We start from the raw sequence: 17,363 nt of genomic DNA, 5'->3' as shown, positions 1-17,363 counted from the left end.
TCTCTCTCTTTGTCTCTCTCTCTGTCTCTCTCTCTCTCTCTCTCTCTCTCTCTCTCTCTCTCTCTCTGTCTCTCTCTCTGTCTCTCTCTTGTTAGAGCTGTTCCCTTTTTGCCTCTAACGTCATTCACTGGTTACTTCCAATACTATGCTGAATATTTCACTAGGCACCTTGTTGCCTTCATTCAGCGGGCACCTCCTGTATGCTTCATGAGAGCCCTGTGTAGAGCGCATGAAGCCCCCATGACAGATGTGGATTTTGTGCTCAGAGATAACTGACTTGCCAGAGACACACAGCTAGTATCTGGCAGAGTCTGGTCACTCATTGGAGACATAGGGCGGGACTAGGGGGTGCAGCATGTGCGGTACCCTGGGTTCGATCCTCAGCACAGAAGCAGGAGAGGAGGGTAAGACCGTGTATATAGTCCACCATAATAATCCAGCGGTTTGCTACTGAAGTGATGATCAAATTGATCATTAGTTATATATTCTAGTCACCTTTTGAGCTGAAGTCAAAATACATTTTCCTGAAAGCTAATCCACAATGTCCACTTAGAACTCCATTCCACGGGAGGTAACTCCTTGTTGCCACCTGGTGGCATTGCTTTTGCTTAGCAGGGAATGTAAATAAGAGCAAAGACAGCTAGACATCAGCCTGGGGCCAATGGGAAAGGCTCCACTTTGAAGGTGGGAGCCCAGCGGTCCCATCGGTATGGTGCCCCAGTCACAGGTGCAGAGAGGGACTATCCCTTCAGTTTTCTGGGCAGCAGATTCTTAGTTCTGCAGCTTTTTGTAGTCTGATCTTTCTGGAGTGTTCCTTCCAACACATTGTTTCTATGCTCTGTTGCAATGAACACGGAGAAACCTCTCAGATGGCTTTTGAGGCAAGGTGATGAAGCCATGGTGGTTTCCATGAATCCCTAAGCCCTTCCTAAAAGACTCACTTCCTCCTGTAACAGTGCACCTAGGATGGTCCTCTGCTGTCCTCTGATGCCAGGCCCCTTAGGTCACTTCACATCCCCTGCCCATTGGGATCAGGCTGATGGTCAACCTGACATGATGGAGAGATACCTAGAATTCACAAAGCACACCTCTGGGAGGGCATTTCCAAAGAGGACTGATATTTGGTAGAGCAAGTGAGAAGGGACGGCCCATCCTAAGTGCGAGCATCACCGTTCGACAGGCTGGAGGCTATGATGGGCTAAAAGTGGAAGAGAAAGCAAGCCCTCAGATGACAGCACTGCCCTTCCTGGACCATCATGTCTGCTGCCCTAGGACCTCACACTCCAGCTTGTAGTGTTTCAACCCAGGCTCACTCCAGTGACATAAAAGCAATGTGTCTACCTGCCTCCAGAGGGCAGAACGGAGGTCCTCCACCACACTGCATCAGGCTCTCCAGATACCTACTTGTGACTTTAGTTCAAAGTCAGGGTCTATAGCGAGATGCTTTATTCTCTTCTAAGGAACAGAACACCTGACCCGGAGCGCCACAGTTAGGAAAGGAATGAATGTGTTTTTCTCACTAAGTAGTACAAGGCGAAACCTTGCTCTGGATGCTACATCTCACTTCAGTACGTTCTGCTGGGGTCTGTTTGGGGACTATCTCTGAATAGTCCTGGTCTCCCGTCCCTCCTGGTTCACTGAGGTGTCTGACTGAGCTTTAAGCTGCCATGTTCCTGTCTTCCATAAAATAATGCGCCCCAAGGAGATATAGTGTTTCCTTATTGCCTTGGCTCTCCTGCCCCAGGAGTGTATACCCCCTTGAATCTGTTCTGCATGGTTGGGATCAAATCCCGAAAACAACGTTGAGCCCTGAGAGCCAGAGATTTGCATCAGCTTTGCCTAGGTGTAAGTCCTAGAGTGCGCAGTGGTTGGGTCCCTTCAGTCACATGTCCACACTGAACCAATCAATCACTGTGGCTGGGGCAGAATGTGCTCTGGTGTGCTCAGTTCCGGAGCTGAGAGCGGAGTCTTACCAGTCATCCTTGCAGGCATCTGCAGGCATTTTACCAAAAGAGAGTGTAAGGAAGCTGCAGGCCAAACTCCCAGAAGCCCGTTAATAGCCAACAAAAGAGCAGGACAGAAACTTAAAATGATTCTGCTCTCACTTAAGCCAAAGGGACAGTCTCGGCCGGCCTGGAAGGACCATCTCATCAAGAAGGTGTCTTCAGTGGCAGAGCGGAGGTTGAATGTACTCTGTAATCACAGCACAGGCCTGTCAGAGCGACACAGAGTGCCAGTCTAGCCTGCATGACTTAGTGAGACCAGATCTCAAAGTAAAAGCTAAAAATAAGTCTGGGGATGTAGCTCAGCGGTAGAGTCCTTGCCTAGGGTGTGAGGGGCCCTGAGTCCAAATCCCACTACTAGAAAGAAAAAAAGAAAAGAAAAAAGAAGACGTTTAGATACAGGGTCCAAGTGATTCGGTTCTTGGAGCCTCTGGGCCAAGGACCTTGTACTCAGAATGGGAACTATAAATAATTCTGGTCTTCGTTACGTGACACAGCTGATTAAATCGCAGAAACCGGGATCCTAGGCTTAGCAGCTCCTTTGCATGGATGCCTGGTTACCACAGGCAACAAGCAGGGAGGCAGCTGAGGTGAAGACCCACACCCTACCTTTCCATGGACATGCTACAGAGTGAACTGCCTCTCCCCTCACTCCCCCACCCCACCCCCCCCTCCCCCCCCCTCCGGTGTGGAAGGGTGAGAAGCCCACAGCAGGCATATACTGTGTTTATTTACTGCTGAGGGGGTATCCCTTCTTCTCTGTGCTTTGCTCCAGATGTTAATCATCAACTTGCCTGGCATGCCAATGAGGCCAGAGGTCAGATGAGAGCAGGAACCCTGGGGTTTTGGTGGACAGTCAACAAGAAAATCAGCCGAACAATGGCCTATCTGTGCGGAGGATTGCAGAGAGCAGCTTTCTTTTCAGAGGCCACTAATACTCAAATCGACGACCTGCCTCAAAATGTCCCCAGCTTGCTGGGGCAGCCACCAAATTATGATAGGTCAGGCGAGCATCAGTAAGGGGTAGGAAGTACAGCGGAGAGAGAATGCCCTGTTTGTGCCCTTGAGGGAACCGTGGAGGGGCACACGGCAGGAGTGTTGGAATGAGCTTTGAAGAGACTGCCGGATGGAGAAAGTCACGGAAGGCATTTCAGAGGACGGGGTGGAGTGTACAGAGGATCAGAGGCTTTAAAAAGACAGTCAAGGGCAAGAGATCTGAGCAAGGGCTCATAGTGGGCAGGAGAGCTCGGCAAGATCTCTTCAGAGTTGAGAGAAGCTGAGCTTACCAGTGTAGTCGACTCTACTCTTCAAAACCTGGGCGTTTGCAGCCGCGTGTGGGTTTCTGTTGTTTTTTTTGTTTTAATTTTTAAAGATTTTCCCTATTTAAATGACTCCATAAGGTTTAATTAAAACATGACAGTGGTAAGTCTGCCCACTTCAGCGTCCAGCCGCCCTTCCCAGAGGCCACTGAGGCAGTTGGATTCTTGACTATTCTCCTCAGGTGGCGGCGTGCACCCCACACCCTGGTGTGTACCTTGGAGGTGACTCAGCACGTGGAGAATTCCGCTTTCTTTGGCCAGCCGCGGCTCATTCAGTTTCAGAGCCTCAGCCGGGACCTCTCACTTGTACTGGAAGCTGGGCTCTGTCGAGACAGGGTTTCCTGTGTAAGAGCCCGGACTGTCCTGGAACTGGCTTTGTAGAGCAGGCTGGCCTGGAACTCGCAGAGATCTGCCTGTCTCTGCCTCCTGAGTGCTGGGATTAAAGGTGTGCGCCACCACCACCACCGGGCGGGAAGGTGGACTCTTACACAGTAGAAGGTGCAGAGTTGGTGAGGCACAAACCCAAGGTCACCTGGCCATCCAAGGATTTAGCCAGAACTCAAACTCTCCTCAAAGGCCTGGCAGGTCCTGACTCCTCCATCACAGTGTGTCAAGCCATGAGCTGGAGAAGGTGATAGTTAAGCAAGGCTGCCATGTTTGTAAGCGTTACAGGCAGTAGTCTGACGTCTCAACAATTTTCAGTGTGGAATTTTATTTCAGGCTTCCTTGGTGATTTTTTTTTCTTTAACAACCCTTCCTCCTCCTTTTCTGCTGCCCCACCCCCCACAGCCCTTCATCAAGCCTTAGCTGGTCTTGGTCCCGATGACTGGTCACTATGACAACAAGGGCGGGCACTCAGTCAGAAAGTGGCCTTCCAGGTATTTTATTTTGAGCCTCAATTAAGCAGAGCAGGCTGAAGGCTGGGAGCCGATGCAGGGAAGTGTGTTTTATGGCCTTCGAGACAAGCCAGGTGCTATTTATAGCTCCTTAATCAGTGTTGCTAAATGGGGTCTTAATGCGAGCTCCCGTGGCATCCACATTTTCCTCGAGGAGATTCCTTCCTGTACCTCCCTCCCTCATCTCCCTGCTTGAGGGGAAGCACATCCTTTTTTGCTACCCAGCTCTCAGTAACCTACCCAGTCTTCCTGGCCCTCTGCAGTGCAGTCACAGGTCTGTCAGAAATCTGAGTTCTCAGGAGGCTGGCCTTCTAAGGGCCAGAATTCTATTTCCAGTCTCCACCCCTTCTCCTCAAATATCCCCTTAAAGCCAGAGTGGAATGAGGGACATATATGACTGAATATATTAAAGAAACATCAGCATTTTTGTGATTGTTTTAAGTCCTTTCCATTAGCACTGGGTGGGTTAGTATGGTTCATTCATTAAAACAGACCAAGTTAAATAATTGCCTGCAACTAGAGGGAACTGAGGCTGAGACCAGGAAAATCAGCACATCCATCGCTATGCCATGTGCTCTTACGGAACTTTGTAGGTGGTGTTCAGTCAGTCTTTACATAGCTTCTCTTTAAAGATTAAGGAAAACGCTGCATCCAAGTCTCTGAAGATAGTGTCCATTGCCCCACGAATGTGCAAAACATGGCTGTCCTTGACTCCCGGGCTGGGCTGTTGAGTCAGGAAGGAGCAGGGACTGTAGGAGGTTGCTATAGGAACTGCAGCCAAAGCTAAAAGGCCCAATGACTGCCTGTGCAAATGCAAGTTCAGCAGCTCTCCCAGTTTCCTGAGTGTCCCATCCTCGACTAGAGACTTCTTCGGGGCCTCATTATTCCTTGAGTGAGTTTTTGGAATGGCTCACTCCTGCAGTAAATGGGGTGTTTATAAAGGTCCTTGGAAAAGACAGTGCTTTGTAAGGATAAGTATTGTGGTGTTCTCACCCTGATTAAATCCAAACCAAGAGTGTGGTCTTCCCATGGCAAGTCTTCAGCTCTGTCTTCGTTCACTTCTCACGTCAGGGAGCTGGCAAGGCAGAGTCAAAGTTCCTTGGAAGACCTTGGGATCCTTCCTTATGGTGGGAACCTAGGACTCCACTGTCCAAAGCCACTTCCTCCTTAGATGCTTGCTGCACTGCTCTGGACTCTGTTAACATTGTCAAAAGACTGTTGCTCCCTTGGAAGAAGAGACCCACCAGCTTTTCTACTGGTGAAGAACCGCAGTCCAGAACATCTACAGGGTATGGCCACCAGGACCTGGGCTAAGACTTCCTCGTAGGTGGCTCTCCCCAGGGACTCCTCCCAAGCCCAGAGGTTTCTTGGAGGTGGAGGCAGGTCAGGGTGGAGTCCATTGAAGATGCTAGGTGTGTGAGTAGAAGAGGCCATTTCTAGAGGGTTAAAGTGGGTCCTGCCGCGGCAGAAATACCAGAGGAGCCAGCTCCGGGTGGATTCCTCTCAGTGAGTTTGTGGTATCTGTCTCTCACCAGCGAACTGTGCAACTAAATTCACAGATGTGCCCTCCGCCCACGCACCTGAGCGTCCTGTGGGTGACCCTGCATGGGTTTAGGAGGTGCCAGAGTCTCTTCCTCTCAGTCCTCGGGCTGTGGTATCGGGTCTGGGACGACTGTGGGATCTAGCAAGAGGCAGAGTGTAAACAGAGTCAGCCAGGTGGTCTGCTGGCAGGGTTCCTCGAGGGCAGCTGCCCCATGTCCTGGGCAACGGCCAATCAGGATCAACAGGGTTCTCAGTCTGTATCACTGACTGAGTGGAAACTGGTTTTGCCACTACCTCGTTAGCACATTAAAAAAAAAAAAAAAAAAAGTTGATTTTTCTGTCAAGTTTTTTTTCCTGCCAATACATTTTGGCTCAAAAACCCTTAATGTCTGCCATACCTTGTCTGTAGTAAAATAAGAAATAAAATGTTTGGGTTTGTGGGAAAACAGATGTTACAGGCATTTTATATCAAATATATCAGTTTTCTTGGCATTGAGTGGTGTCTTGTAGAGTTCAGGTCCTAGAGTCCAGAAGCTCCGTCTGTCCTTTCTAAGACTAGGTAAGCCTGGAAATCACGTGACCCCTCTGCTTGCAAGTCCCTACCTTCATTGGGAAGGAACCTGGTAACCTGGGGTCCACAGTCCTGCTTGGACCCAAGTGCTGGTCCCCTGGTGTCTGCTCCCTGGTTTGCTGGCTGCCCCCATATTCTCCACACCTGCTCTTCAGGGTGCACCTAGAAGATTCCTGGGCCCCTAGGGTTGAAGTTTGCATGCTCCGGTCTACAATGTTTGTGCCACTGGAGCTTGCCACCTGTGCATTGAGCATTAACATTTTTAAAATTTAGGTAACACATGACATCACTTGCCTTGAAGCCAGAAGGGGAAACAGATCACCGAATTTGGTGATCCTTGCTCTGCGTTGTGGTGCTTGTGCGATGTACAGACTTGTGCACAGACCTCACCACTTACCACTTCTGAGCAGACGGCTCTTTCTCCTCTGGAGCGAGCTGTCCCATAAATGCTGGTTCCTCCTGAGCCTAATTGCATCCTTTGGCTGAAGGAGGGAGGGAGGGTGAGAGAACTAGGCGGACCATATCCAAGAGTTCAATTTACTCATCACTTTTGCAGAATTTAAGAAAAACAAGCTTCTCCACCTCCTTCGGGCCTGTTTCTGAGTTCACACTTGGAAAGGTCAAATAAACATAGTAAATCCATTAGAAGGCCTTCATATTAAGCCCCTGGGGTTTATGCTTTAGTAAGAGGCTAGCATGGAGACATTTCCCAAGTGGAAGGAAGTTTGTCTGACCTTAGCTATTTGAAAACAGAAGGTAGCCGTGCCAGCCAGCCTGGTGGCTGTGAGCAGCAGCACCCAGGCTGCTTCCAGAAGGAGGACTAAAGGCCATGCTTCTGGTCACTGGGTCTCCAGGAAAAAGCAATGCCACAGATGGCATCCAAATCCCATATGGGACCTGGCAAATTGGACCCATTTCACTGTCTAACACTGGGCAAACTCCTTTACTAGGGGCCGGAACTCCCAGTTCTCCTGCCAGCCAATTGCTGGCCTTGCCTGGGTCAGGGTCCACCTTCAGTCCTTTCAAGGGTCTCTCAAGCACAGCAAACCAGATGACATCACCACATGGAGCAGTATTGAAGAGGCAAGGCAAGGGGGGCTCTTGAGACCAGTTAGTAGACTCCTCAGGGCAGGTAGGCAGGTTGTATTTACACCACACAGACACACACAAATACACACGTGCGTGTGCACATGCACACACATGCGTACACACATGCACACACGGGTGTGCATCCCAAATCAGACCCTGAGCTGCAGTCCCATTGTCAGTGCTCAGCCATGGTCTTGAGCTAGCCATATGGCCCCTCTCTGCCTCAGTTTCCTCGCAGCTTTAAGTGAGCATACATAAACAACTACCTCACCGGGTTGTGAGAGTGAAGAGCGCTAGAATGTTCTCTAATATAGGAAGTGATGTGTGAGTCCTAGTACAACCATTCATATTGTAACGGTTGCTAGATATCAAGTTCAAGAGTCCAGCGAGTGGCCCTGAAGATGTCAACAGTCATGGGCTTCTCCATGCTTCTGTATCTGATGGAGAAACTGGAAGGCAGTCCCTAAAATCACAACAGGCTGGGGCACAGGACAGGAGGCTCCAGTCCCAGGGCTGCTGGGTTGTGGTTCTCGCACACGTTAGCTGCTCTGGCCTGCTCGGCTGTGTTCAGAGTCGTCTGTGGTTTCAGCACAGGAATATCCTACCAGGAGTAGCTTCCTTCTACACCAGTTGCCTCTTTCTCTGCTTTGCTCCCAAGGCTGCTCTGGAATGTTGATAGTAGCTGTCAATGTTTGAGTGCCACAAAGGCCAGGGCCTTCCCTAAGCACTCTGTCCCTTACCTGATCCTCCCCTACTGCTCCTCATGAAGCAGGGAGTGTCACTATTTTACAAAAACAAACAAACAAAAAACATTTTTATTAAGGCGGAACTCATTAGGTCTTCGACCCCAGGTCAGCTGTTTCTGCATGGTAGTAACGCCCCTCCCGGGCAGTGCTGAGTTCTGTGCAGGCAAGAGTGACTTCATTATTACTCATTAGCTAGAATTAGCTGTAATTCATCTTCTGGCCAAGCTCTTACTTGAGTTAGACTGGGACGCTAATTCTCTTGTGCCATTTTGCTCTCCTCGTCTCTATTTTTAGCTGAACTTCCTGATGGCAGTAGGGCTGTTTCTGTCACTTAGCTGTGACCTTACCAGTGACACACTATCATCACCAGTGCCCTGCCCAGCACTCTTTTGTTCCAACTTGTTTATTTATTTGTTTGTGAACTTGCTTGAGATTTAATGCACATGCGTGAATCCACCACCCATCTGGAAGATCAGAACGTTAACAACCAAGTGCCTCTGTGCTGATTCCTGCCCCTTCTTTCCTCGCTGATCTTCAGTATTCCTGTACACACCTACAAGATCCTTTGTTTGATTGGCCTAGTTGTCTCTTCCGGAACCAGGGCCACCCTGGATTCATTGCCATAGCACTGACTAATCTGTCATTTGGTGGACAAGTCTGACTGGCCCACACGCCTCAATCTTCATCTTTGGAAGAAGGTGCATCCTGGGAACCCTATTCCTGAGGTACCGCCCCCACCCCATACTTGCTGGCTCTGCAAGCACAGGCTTGGCTCCCTGCACCATGATGGGCATATTTAGCTTAGTATCTGCTGAGCAACAGGTAGCCCCAGGGTCGTGTCACTGCAGCTTCTTCTGTCTCCCAGAACCTGGGCTTCTCCATCCCATTGGCCTTGTCATTTCCAGTAAGGACCAAGCAGCAGGGATGACACCCATTCCTGCCTGTGGGAGCCACAGTCCCCAGGGGAGGAGATTCAATAGTGATTCAAGAATTCTGGGCTTGCTGGAAGCTGGGGACAGAGAGCACAGATGCCCCTTCTTAGGACAAGGTCTGAGGGTAGGATAGAGTAGAGTGCTTCAAATGGGTTTGTCCCAAAATTCTTGGGTTTGGTCACCATAATGATGCTTGGCCTTGCTGAGGAGTAAGATGAGGAGGACAGGGAGGAGGGCTGGAGCTGTTTGAGATGGTAGAAGGACCCCCTGAGACTGCTTCATGGTGGAATCAGGAAGAGACCAAGGGCTCAGAGTGAATGCAGACTAACAGAGAACACAGGTGCTTGGAAAGTGGGTGGGAAGGGACTTAGGAGTGGGTGCCATTCAAAGACAAGAACATGCAGAGTTTTGTCTGAAGGTGTGGGTCAAGGACCCTTGTGTTTGGGGCTGAAGGACAGGGATCCACAGTGCTAAGGAGGGAACAGGAACTTGACTTCCTTGCATAGTCCGGTGATCTCTGCAGGGCATTGCCTGCCCTGGGTCTGCAGACCAATGTGTTACAATAACAGGCCCTGTTTAAGTGCTGTCTGGATGCAGTGTGTGTCTGGGTGAAACCCCAGATCCTGCATTTAAGGGCTCCATGTGAAACCCATAGACATTTCGGGTGAATAGATCACTTAGAGTTAATGTTGGGTCCCGGACTAGAGCCACGGTAGAGATCACGTGTGACAATGGCCCTAATTTTATCAGAGTAGGTGCTAAGCAGATACGGAGTTGAGGAATGTCAGCATAAGTAGCAAGTGGAGAGATTCACGGAATAATGCTAAGTTAGGAATAGTAGGGCATTCCGTGGGAAGATGAGCCATATGAAGGGTGTTTAGGAGGTTGATGTGGGAAGGTTTTAAGCGGGATATGAGGATTGCAAAAGACATTTTCAAACAATCACCCCTGCCTACAAGAATTCATAGGAAGGAGCAACAGTTGTCCAGAAGATATCTCTGTCGAATCTGGGACTGGGTAAGGTTGTGGTAGCCTTTGTGTGAGGTGACGCTTCTGGCAAGGACTATGGTGCATAGGTCTTGTTACCGGCCACACATGCACGAGGCACCCTCCTCCTCAGCCTCCCGCTTTTTATTTATTTATTTATTTTGGTTAGTAGTTGGCAAAGGTGGCTTCACTTAGATTCTGACAACGTTCACAGACGCAACGTCATTCTTTCTAGGGCAAAATATCTTAAACATCAGAAACACCAGCATTAATCATTATGATCAGAATTTAGAAGCATAGAAGTAGAAGGAAATTGTGTGTGTTTTGAATTTTTTTTTCGTTTCAACAACCGATTTTTCTGTATCTTCATAGATTGTATATTGACATCGTTTGTTATCAGTGACGGCTGTTGGAAAAGTATGGCTTTGCTTGTGAACCAAGGTCAGACTATGCTGGACTTTGCTCTAGTACAGGTCTCTACACCCCAGCCTAGCTCTCAACTTGCTAGACAAATAATGAGGCATTCATCCCTATCTCTCCGCACCCCAACCCAAACACACAGGTCTGCTCAGAGACTGCAAAGGCTCATCAGAGCTGAGATCACAGCCAGGAGGATATGGCTGCAGTCCTCAGAGCCCACTAGAGCAGAGCAGTTGATTCTTCCTTACAGCTGGCACAGGCTCAGTCGCTAGCCAGCATCTAGCTCCAAAAGGGCTGGGTATGTAGCAAAGCCAGAAGTGGCCAAACCCCCAAGAGCCTAGCCAGGAGTCAGAGGAGGCCTGTGGACAGAGGCTTGGGTTACACGGTCAGGTCTGAAGAGGGTGGGGTACATGGTCGGGTAAGCAGAGAGGAGGCTGGGGTACGCGGTCAGATCTGCAGAGAGGAGGCTGGGGTACATGGTCAGGTCTACAGATAGGAGGCCTGGGGTACAAGGTCAGGTCTGAGGATAGATCCCTGCTCCTCTGGGAATCTCCTGTAAACCAGTGCCGCGCACCCCCAGTTCGTGAGCCTCGGGCAAGGGGCTGAAGGTTGAGGAAACACAGGCAGAGACAGACACACAGACCTTCCAACACTGGTACCAAAAGCCCTTCTTTAATACCACCATGGATGCTTAAATACCCTGCAGTCAGTGGCCAACAGGTGAAAATCCTACCCTCTGATCCTACTCTTGATAGTTACACTGGAGCTGGGGGTGAAAATCGAAGCTGCTCTGCCCCTCTGGGGGGGGGAGCAGAGGCCAGGCTCTTGGGTTCTTACCTCTGTAGAAATGGCCTCTTCCTTTCCACCACTCACCCCTCCTCCATCCAGCATGAAGTGTTTGCTTGTGCTCCGTACAGCTGGCCTTCCTTAGAGGCAACTTCCCTTGAGACAGACAGCAGGCTCAGGCTTCTGCTGGGGCAATGGTGGGGATACCATTGTCCCAAGTGCTGGGCTACAGCTCTTTCTGGATTCTCAAGATGTGTGGTCTGCGGTACTGCGGCTTCTCCGAACCTTCGTTCTCCCTTAGTGGACATCGCTGCCAGGTTCCCTGCTTCATCTCTCCAGCCCACTACACTTGCCTTCCGCCTTCCTAGAGTCGACCCAGCTGTCTAGCCTGCCGCTGCCTTTCTTAGTTTCCAGCTCGATGTGGTGTCATTCATAGACACACCGGGAACGTGCACCTCTTTTCTGTCCTTACAGCTGGGAGGGACACTAGCTTGGAGCCCAGGCTGCCCCCGGAACTTATTTCCCTCCTCTCAGCATCCTCACTCTTGAATAATTATAGTGGATGGGGCTGGGGAGATGGCTCAATTAAGAGCACTGACTACTCTTCCAGAGGACCTGGGTTCAAATCCCAGGGCCCACGTGTTGTACTGTAACTCCAGTTCCAAGGGATCCAGTGCCTTCTGGTCTCCATGGGTACCAGGAATGCAAGTAGTGCACAAACATACATGTTGGCAAGACACCTGTGTGTCTCCTCATTTCCTTTATGAAAAACAGCACCGCACCCAGGTCTTCTTAAGTTCAGCGTTCAGGGATGTCGCTAAGTGCTTTTCCATCTGACTCCCATTGTCTGCCATCGCCTTGTGACTTAAACCAGGAATGCAGGCGTGATGGTAACTGATGACTCACATCTTAGCACGTCCCATGGCAGGTGGGAAGTCTTGAGAAGTCAGCCGAAGCCACCAGTCTCTGTGCTAGTCTCCCCGCTGTCCACATCCCTGACGATAAAACTCCGACTTAACCCCAGGAGTTGAGTTACCCTTTTTTGCAGATGGCAAGAGTCCCTGGAAATCCCATGGTTCCCCTCAGGTTGTACAGGGATCAGTGATGGGTAATTGAGGAAAATTTACCCAGGACTTCCAACAGGACTGGGATGTTTGTAGCATAGAGCCAGGCATTCCTTACCGGCCTGGGTAAGTCCTCATCAAGAGCAGAAAGTGGCTGTCAATAGGGTGGCATGCTGGAACATCCTTAGAAGCACAGCAAACAACAGCGTGGCTGTTTTTAAAGAGACCTCTTTGAGCTGATGGTTTGAAAGTGTGTTTCAGCACGAACCTTGTTAAGGCAGAGGGCAGGCTATGCCATGCTCTTGTCACCATACAGTCCATGATGTGAAGCTGCCATCCCGTCCCATTATACGGATGAGAAATGTGTGGCTGGGAGAAGAGGAGCCAGCTGCCTCTGGCTGGCGGGGCTGAGTGTGAACGCCTCTTATCCTCACGTATTCTTTCTTGATATGTGTGCTCACCCTGCCCCCTATCCCGGGGGGACAAAGGCCTTCATGGGCGGGGGGGGGGGGGGAACAACGACGAAGGCCTGACACAGTGAGTGGCTCCTTTATTTCAGACCTAACTTCTGGTGAAGAGCAGTAGGTAAAGAGTAATAGGATCTCAAGCTGCTCCCTGCCGACACTAAGGCAAGCTGGCTAGAAGCAACCTTCTCTATCACCACCACCCTCCCTGGTCACTATACCCTGCATATCATTGGCCAGACCCTGATCATCAGCTACTTTTAAACGTGGGGGTTTTCGGGAGTCACAACATACTTTTCTTGTGCTTAAAATCCTGCCTGAGATGCTCGTCCCTGAGATGCTCGTCCCCGCGTTCACCTGTGCTTGGGGCGCCTCCATGACAAGCTGATTCGTTTTCTATTCTGGGAACAGGTGCAGCTGACTTTGGCACCCGGCTGGTGAGGAGCAGTAGCATGGCTCCTTCCAAGTGGCACTGTTACGGTCATGTGGGAGAGGTGGGTAGTCGTGACCTGGAGAGTGGCCATGGGGGACAGCAAGAACCTGAGGCCGTGGCACAGTCAGATAGATGATTTCACTCCATTGTCCCCTCGAGTCCACTTCTTACTACTGTTTGCGGGGAGGGGCGTATGCAAGCTTGCAACTCTAGACTAGCCTCTCCTCCCCGAAGCTCAGTTTCCTTTTCTCAGCCAGGGACGAGTAACCGCACTGACTTCAGAAGGCTACTTCAAGACCTCAGTGAGATGCGCTCAGCCTAGCAGTGGGCCAAACTGTTGTACAGTCAATGTGGGTAAGATAGAAGACAAGCTCCTGCTTCTGGTTCAGTGAGTGTGCTTCCTAGTACTGCCGCTTACCAGCTGTGCATCCTTAGGTAAAGGGCATGCACACTCCGTTTCAGCTTCTGCCTCCTTAAGTAGAGACGATAATCATAATTTTCATTGCCTCCAGGGGTTCACATGAGTTGAGCCCGCCCAGAAGAGCTTAGGGTGAGTTGGACACATAATAATCCTTCAGGAAAAAGCAGCTACAGACATATCTTATATCCTTACTATCCCTGCTAAAGTATTCAGCCAGGTGCTGAAGGCAGAGGGATTAGAATAGAGGCTTGATTGACAGGCCAGGGCAACATGTGGACTGGTGCTGTGAGGGCTAAGGGGCAGGGAGGGTTGAAGGTGCTACTGTAAAGGAGTGGGAACCCTATGAGGGAAAGGTCAGATGGGGATGCATGGCCCGGGTCCCCTGGCTAGCCTCATTTTGTTTGAAGATCAAAAGATAAGGAGGAAATCAAGCTACTGGTGCTGAGGCTGGCCTCACCAAAGGATAGCAAGATGCATCCTTGGACATAGCTTCTGACACTCATGCTAAGTCCCACTTGGCTTCTGATGGCAGCCCATTCAAACTACATCTCTAGCAGAAGTTCCCTTGGAACCCCAGCTGTTATTGTTCCCATCCATCCTGATATCATTCCCATACAGCTGACACTTTTATGTTTGTTACTTAGGATTTGACCATGCCTTAGGATGCTTTCAGAAGTCCTCCCTATGCAATTACCAAAAGAACACTGAACTGCAAGGCAAGCATCTAGGCCCCATGTCTCCACATGACACTGTTCTCTTCATTCCCCACTGGCCTGTTTGAGCTGCCAGGCTTGTTCCCCTCCTCGGTTTCTCCGCCTTCCTGATCCTGGTCTGTTCTCCTTGCTTACAGTACTGCCCAGCCCTGTGTGCTGATAACACTCCTGCCCACCCTTCAGAATCCTGTTCAGATTTCTATCCTCAAAGCTTTCCAGCAGCTGCCTAGTTTCTGTCCCATGCACTCAGGAGTTCTTTTACATATTAACACTTTTAAAATAATTCACTCACTGGGGCTGAAGAGGTGGCTCAGAGGTTAAGAGTACTGTCTGCTCTTCCAAAGGACCAGGGTTCAATTTCCAGCCCCAAACATGGTAGCTCACAACCATCTGTGATTCCAGTTCCGGGGGCCCAACACCCTCTTCTGGCCTCTGTGGACACAAGGCTTACACTTGATACACAGATGTATATTCAGGCAAAACAACCATGTATACAAAATTAAAAACAACAGCAGCAGCAAATCATTCATTTACTTAAAAATCCCAAATCATGAGAAAATCACAGACTACAAGCTCACCCCAGGGCTGGCTCTGGCCCTGGATTAGTTGTCTCTGTACCCCCAGAGTTACCAGAGGACCTGGAAGAGATAAGTGTCAGTGCAAATACCCTCAGTGAGCCTGTATCAGTCAACTGTCCTGTATCCAGAGGTTGCTGTGGTTTGGTGTGGTTTTTACTCTTGAGGGTTGGATAAGTGCACCATGGTGTGCATGCATGTGGAGGTCAAAGGGCAACTTTGAGGAGTGGGTTCCCTCCTCCCACCATGTTGAGTTGGGGTCTCTCATCTGTTTTCTGTCTTGACGTAGGAGTGCTGGGCTTTCAGGTGCCCGCTGCTGCATCTAGCTTTTTAAGTACTTTTGAGGATCAATATCACATCATCAGCTTTCTGTGGCAAGCACTTTTACCCCCCTGGTAGATTTTAATTTATGGATTTTTCTAGAACTTGAGCATTGTAAGAATGTCCTTCCAGTGCCCACTGTAGTCACTATAGGAAAGTGTGAGGGTTTGAAAGAATTTCCAAAGCTGGTGGAATCTAACCTGATTGCTTGTTTGTTTTGAGCTAGGGTCTGGCTGTGTGGCCCAGGCTGGCCTTGAACTTCTGGCCTTAAATGATCCTCCTGAGTAACTGGGACAGATTATTCTGTTTCTAAAAGGATGCCACTTTCAAACATTTTTGAGTCACGCACTCCACATCGGAGCTTTTCCTTGCTAGAGATAAGTTTAACACCACTATTCACTACTGATTATGCTAAATCTAGTCTGACCAGCCATGTTCCCCTTTCCATAAACATTTTTGAGGGCCTCTTACTTCAAGCAAGGATGACTCGTGGGAAACAGGAGGCCCTGGACTAGTTCAGGGGCAGGGGTAGGTGGCGGGCCACCTGGGTGGGTTGAGCAGTGGGCACTCACATGTCACTGTCTTTGCAGCTGAGCCCCTGCCGCTGATGGACCTGTGCCGGAGATCCATCCGCTCAGCCCTGGGCAGACAGCGCCTGCGGGACATCGACTCCCTGCCCCTGCCTCAGTCGCTCAAGAACTATCTGCAGTACCAGTGAGCGGGGCTGAAGGCCTGCCGTCATCTGTGGTCACACGGCACCTAGCTCCGGATTGTGTCACTGACTTGGAAAAGGAATGCCTGTTGCCGCTGTGGCTGCTAGGGCCAAACTGCTGCCATCAACCGGGACCAGGAAGTCACCTAGTCAACCAGAGCGTAGAGACCATTTCCTTCTCAAGAGAATGAATAAAACATTTGGCAGGAGACAGCGTCCTGTTCCCCACTGCAGACAGGCCCGGGAAAATTGGCCGGTGGAGAGAAAATAGCTTCTGAATAATGAATGACGGAAGCAAGTCCCTGATGGTCCCCTCCCTGCCTGCCCCTGGCCAGGGTAGGGAGATCATCCTTCCATTTGAAGACTTAGAACCACTTTGAGAGACAAGTCGCCAGGGACCACAGCAGTAGGAAGAACCTGGACTTTGCTCTCTGAGCCGGCTTCCTCAGCCCTTCCTTCCCTCTTCCACCATGGATAGAATCCTTTGACTGTCCCCACCCACCTGTCTCTTCAGGGACGGTAGTCTGATGACTTCCCCCAGGGACAGAGCTTATTCTTGGGTATGATCATTTAAAGTAGCGTTTTGCATTTTGAAGAGGAGTGTATTGAAGATGGCTTTCTCCCAAAGGTGCTAAGGAGGATGGGGGCCTCGGGACACTGAATCTGAGACACCATTAGTGTCCAGGACTCTAGCCGCCATCATTCAGGGTGAAGCCTGGCTGTCACAGAGCTTTCTTTGAGCAAACTATTTTTTCACCTTAAGAGACTTCCACAGTTTGTTTCTTGTTTCTCATGTGTGTGTGACATGCTGTTTATTTATCAGCTGGGGCCCGTGGCGTGGCTTTGGGACTGGAAGGGTGGGGGTGACACACAGTCTCTGCAGGCCCTGAGACCCATCCTCTCCCAGAATGTTGCTGCTGCTGCCGCTGCCGTCACCACCAGCACCACCATTCAGCGTCTTTGGTGTGTTCCTGATATTCTCCACCCAGACTTGTCTTTAACTGGAAACCGTCACAGCGTGGGATACCAGAGCCAGACAGCGCAGCCTCCACTTTAATGTGAATGTGACCTTCAAGCAAGGAACATTTCTAATAAAGTTTGTCATTCTGTCCTTGAGCCAGGTGTCAAGTGCTCTTTCAGGGGTGTGGGGACCGCACTATCGGCCTGGCTGGTCTGTCCTCAGATCCACAGGCATCACATCTGGGAGGGCCTCTCCATACAGCTTTTCCCTCTGCTGTCCACTCCCCCCACCACCTTTGAACCCCAGCTCTAGAGATGCTACAGAGACCTGATCTGGAAGACAATGCTGTGCCCAGGTTCTTTAAAGACTGCCATACCCCCCGATGCTGAGGCTTAGATCTTCAAGGTG

The 17,363-nt window shown here is 50.2% G+C and overlaps 1 protein-coding gene across 1 annotated transcript in view; it reads left to right on the top strand.

The window, feature by feature from the left end:
* Spsb4 (splA/ryanodine receptor domain and SOCS box containing 4) overlaps positions 1-16,000 on the top strand; it is a 51,927-nt gene extending 35,927 nt beyond the window's left edge. Inside the window, exon 2 of the mRNA XM_038324332.1 lies at positions 15,873-16,000. Coding sequence (XP_038180260.1) covers positions 15,873-16,000 — 128 coding nt within the window. The remainder of the gene's footprint in view (positions 1-15,872) is intronic.
* The last annotated feature ends 1,363 nt before the right edge of the window (positions 16,001-17,363 follow it).

The sequence above is a fragment of the Arvicola amphibius genome, chromosome 3 (genome assembly GCF_903992535.2).
Source record: "Arvicola amphibius chromosome 3, mArvAmp1.2, whole genome shotgun sequence".
Taxonomy (NCBI): domain Eukaryota; kingdom Metazoa; phylum Chordata; class Mammalia; order Rodentia; family Cricetidae; genus Arvicola; species Arvicola amphibius.
Note: the sequence above shows the minus strand (reverse complement) of the source record. Positions and strands in the feature narration are given on the sequence as shown.